The 1,785-nt window shown below is 58.8% G+C and overlaps 1 protein-coding gene across 1 annotated transcript in view; it reads right to left on the minus strand.

Moving 5' to 3' along the window:
• Nucleotides 1-399: 399 nt before the first annotated feature.
• LOC119281999 (F-box protein At1g67340-like) overlaps nucleotides 400-1,785 on the minus strand; it is a 3,288-nt gene continuing 1,902 nt past the window's right edge. The window contains exons 2-4 of the mRNA XM_037562377.1: nucleotides 1,519-1,758; nucleotides 1,258-1,420; nucleotides 400-1,155 (exon numbers count right to left, since the gene is read on the minus strand). Coding sequence (XP_037418274.1) covers nucleotides 424-1,155; nucleotides 1,258-1,420; nucleotides 1,519-1,751 — 1,128 coding nt within the window. The 5' untranslated portion in view covers nucleotides 1,752-1,758 and the 3' untranslated portion in view covers nucleotides 400-423. The remainder of the gene's footprint in view (nucleotides 1,156-1,257; nucleotides 1,421-1,518; nucleotides 1,759-1,785) is intronic.

A 1,785-nucleotide genomic window follows, 5' to 3' on the forward strand; every position in this document is an offset into this window, starting at 1 on the left:
AATCACAAACTAAACAACCCTTTATTAAGGAGCATCTTCATTTATTGGAAGCAAAGAGCTACTTTCAAACTTGCTAATATGGAGGAAGGCTCCCAATACCAAATGCTTCCATGCCAAAGCCACTTATTTTGTTTAACTTTGATCATTGATTTTATCAATAAATGTGAGTTATATATAAAAAAGTATATCATTGCATATTGTAAAGAACTTTCTGATGATATATTTTAATGACATGTAACCCATATTTTATTCACCAAAATTAGTCGAAGTTTGACATGAAAAATGAGGTCGCCTTTTATAAAAATTAGAGGGAGTGTTAAATTCAGGCACAACCATTTGCCTCCTTAGTGAATGAATATGGTCTTGAACATCAAGAGCACTAAACTAATGTTTTTTTTCTTGCGAAACAGCACTAAGCTAAACTTAAGTTGCAATCCTATTCAGGGGCTGGCACGCACTGGGCACGCACTGGGCCTTGTGGGCGCGCTTCCAGTCCAGGGCCTGGCACGCGCGGGAGCAGTAGTTGGCCGCGCCGCACACGGAGCAGCGCGGGAACTCGTGCCGCCGCGTCTCCTTGCGCCCGCACCGCATGTGGGAGCACAGCCGTAGCTCGCCCTCGCTCTCGCCGGTGGTCGCCGCCTCGGGCTTCTTGGCGCACGCCTGCACGCAGCTCAACGCCCACCAGTCCGACATGAACTGGTTCGCCGTGTGCGGCTCTGCCTCCGGCAGGCTCCACCCGAAGTCCGAGAGAAGAGGGGAGCTGCAGACGCCAACGCCGGCGCCGCCCGCGACGGCGCCGATGGGCAGGGAGGCGAAGGGGTAGGCCGCACTGGCCGCCGCGGCGGCGAGCGCGAGGGAGAGCTCGCGGGCGTTGGCGGCGACGAGGAGGCGGCGGCCCTCGGCCGGGTCGCGGCGCACGCCGTAGCCGTCCTGGAGGCAGTGCCCGAGCTCGCGGAGCGCGTCGACGTGGCCCAGCGCGGCGGAGCGCGCGCAGAGTGCCGCCCCGGCGCGCAGGTCGCGGTCCGACTTGGCGCCACCGCTCCCGTTGAACTGGATGACCGCCAGCGAGTAGAGCGCCGCCGGGTGCCCACCGACCGCCGCCTTCGCGAGAAGAGCCGCGCCGCCGCTCTGGCTGCCAAGGCAATAGAACCGGATCTGCAAAAACGCACGACGCTCGTCAGCACTTAATCCCTGAAACTCCGGCCATGCATGCATGGATGTCAAACGATCAAGTCAACTGTTTTGTTCGACTCTTACCATGCCGAGAATATAGCAAGCCTCAAGGTTGCCGGCGTCAGCGCAGCCCTTTAAAAACCGCTGCACGGGCTCCGACCACGCCGCCGCCTTGACGGCCAGCGACGCCGGCGAGGCCTTGGCGAACACCATGTCCTGTTGTCCCAGGCCGTTCAGTCTCTTGCACCTGAAACGTTAAAGACCCAAACACGTTTAGGCAACCATACAGACGAAGAAGCAACAAGCAGTTGAACCAAACACGAAGGGCGGAGGGTGGGGGCGTACGTTAGGTGGACAGACAGCAGGTCGGACGGGGAGTTTGCAGATGCGGCGAGCCTGGAGAAGATAGACAGCACGAGGTCATCAGGGATGGCATCCAAAAAGTCCGGCCCCGCAGCCTGCCGCTTCCGAAGCAGGCCGCATCCCTCGCCGGCGGCGGCAGGCGACCTCTTCCTCTTCTGCCCGGCGACGGGAGCCGCTTGGTCGCAGGTATAGAGAGAGCCGCTCCTCGTCCTCATCTTATCTCTGGCTGCACGCAGGGCCGGCCCTGGG

Source organism: Triticum dicoccoides, chromosome 3B (genome assembly GCF_002162155.2).
Source record: "Triticum dicoccoides isolate Atlit2015 ecotype Zavitan chromosome 3B, WEW_v2.0, whole genome shotgun sequence".
In the NCBI taxonomy this organism is placed as follows: domain Eukaryota; kingdom Viridiplantae; phylum Streptophyta; class Magnoliopsida; order Poales; family Poaceae; genus Triticum; species Triticum dicoccoides.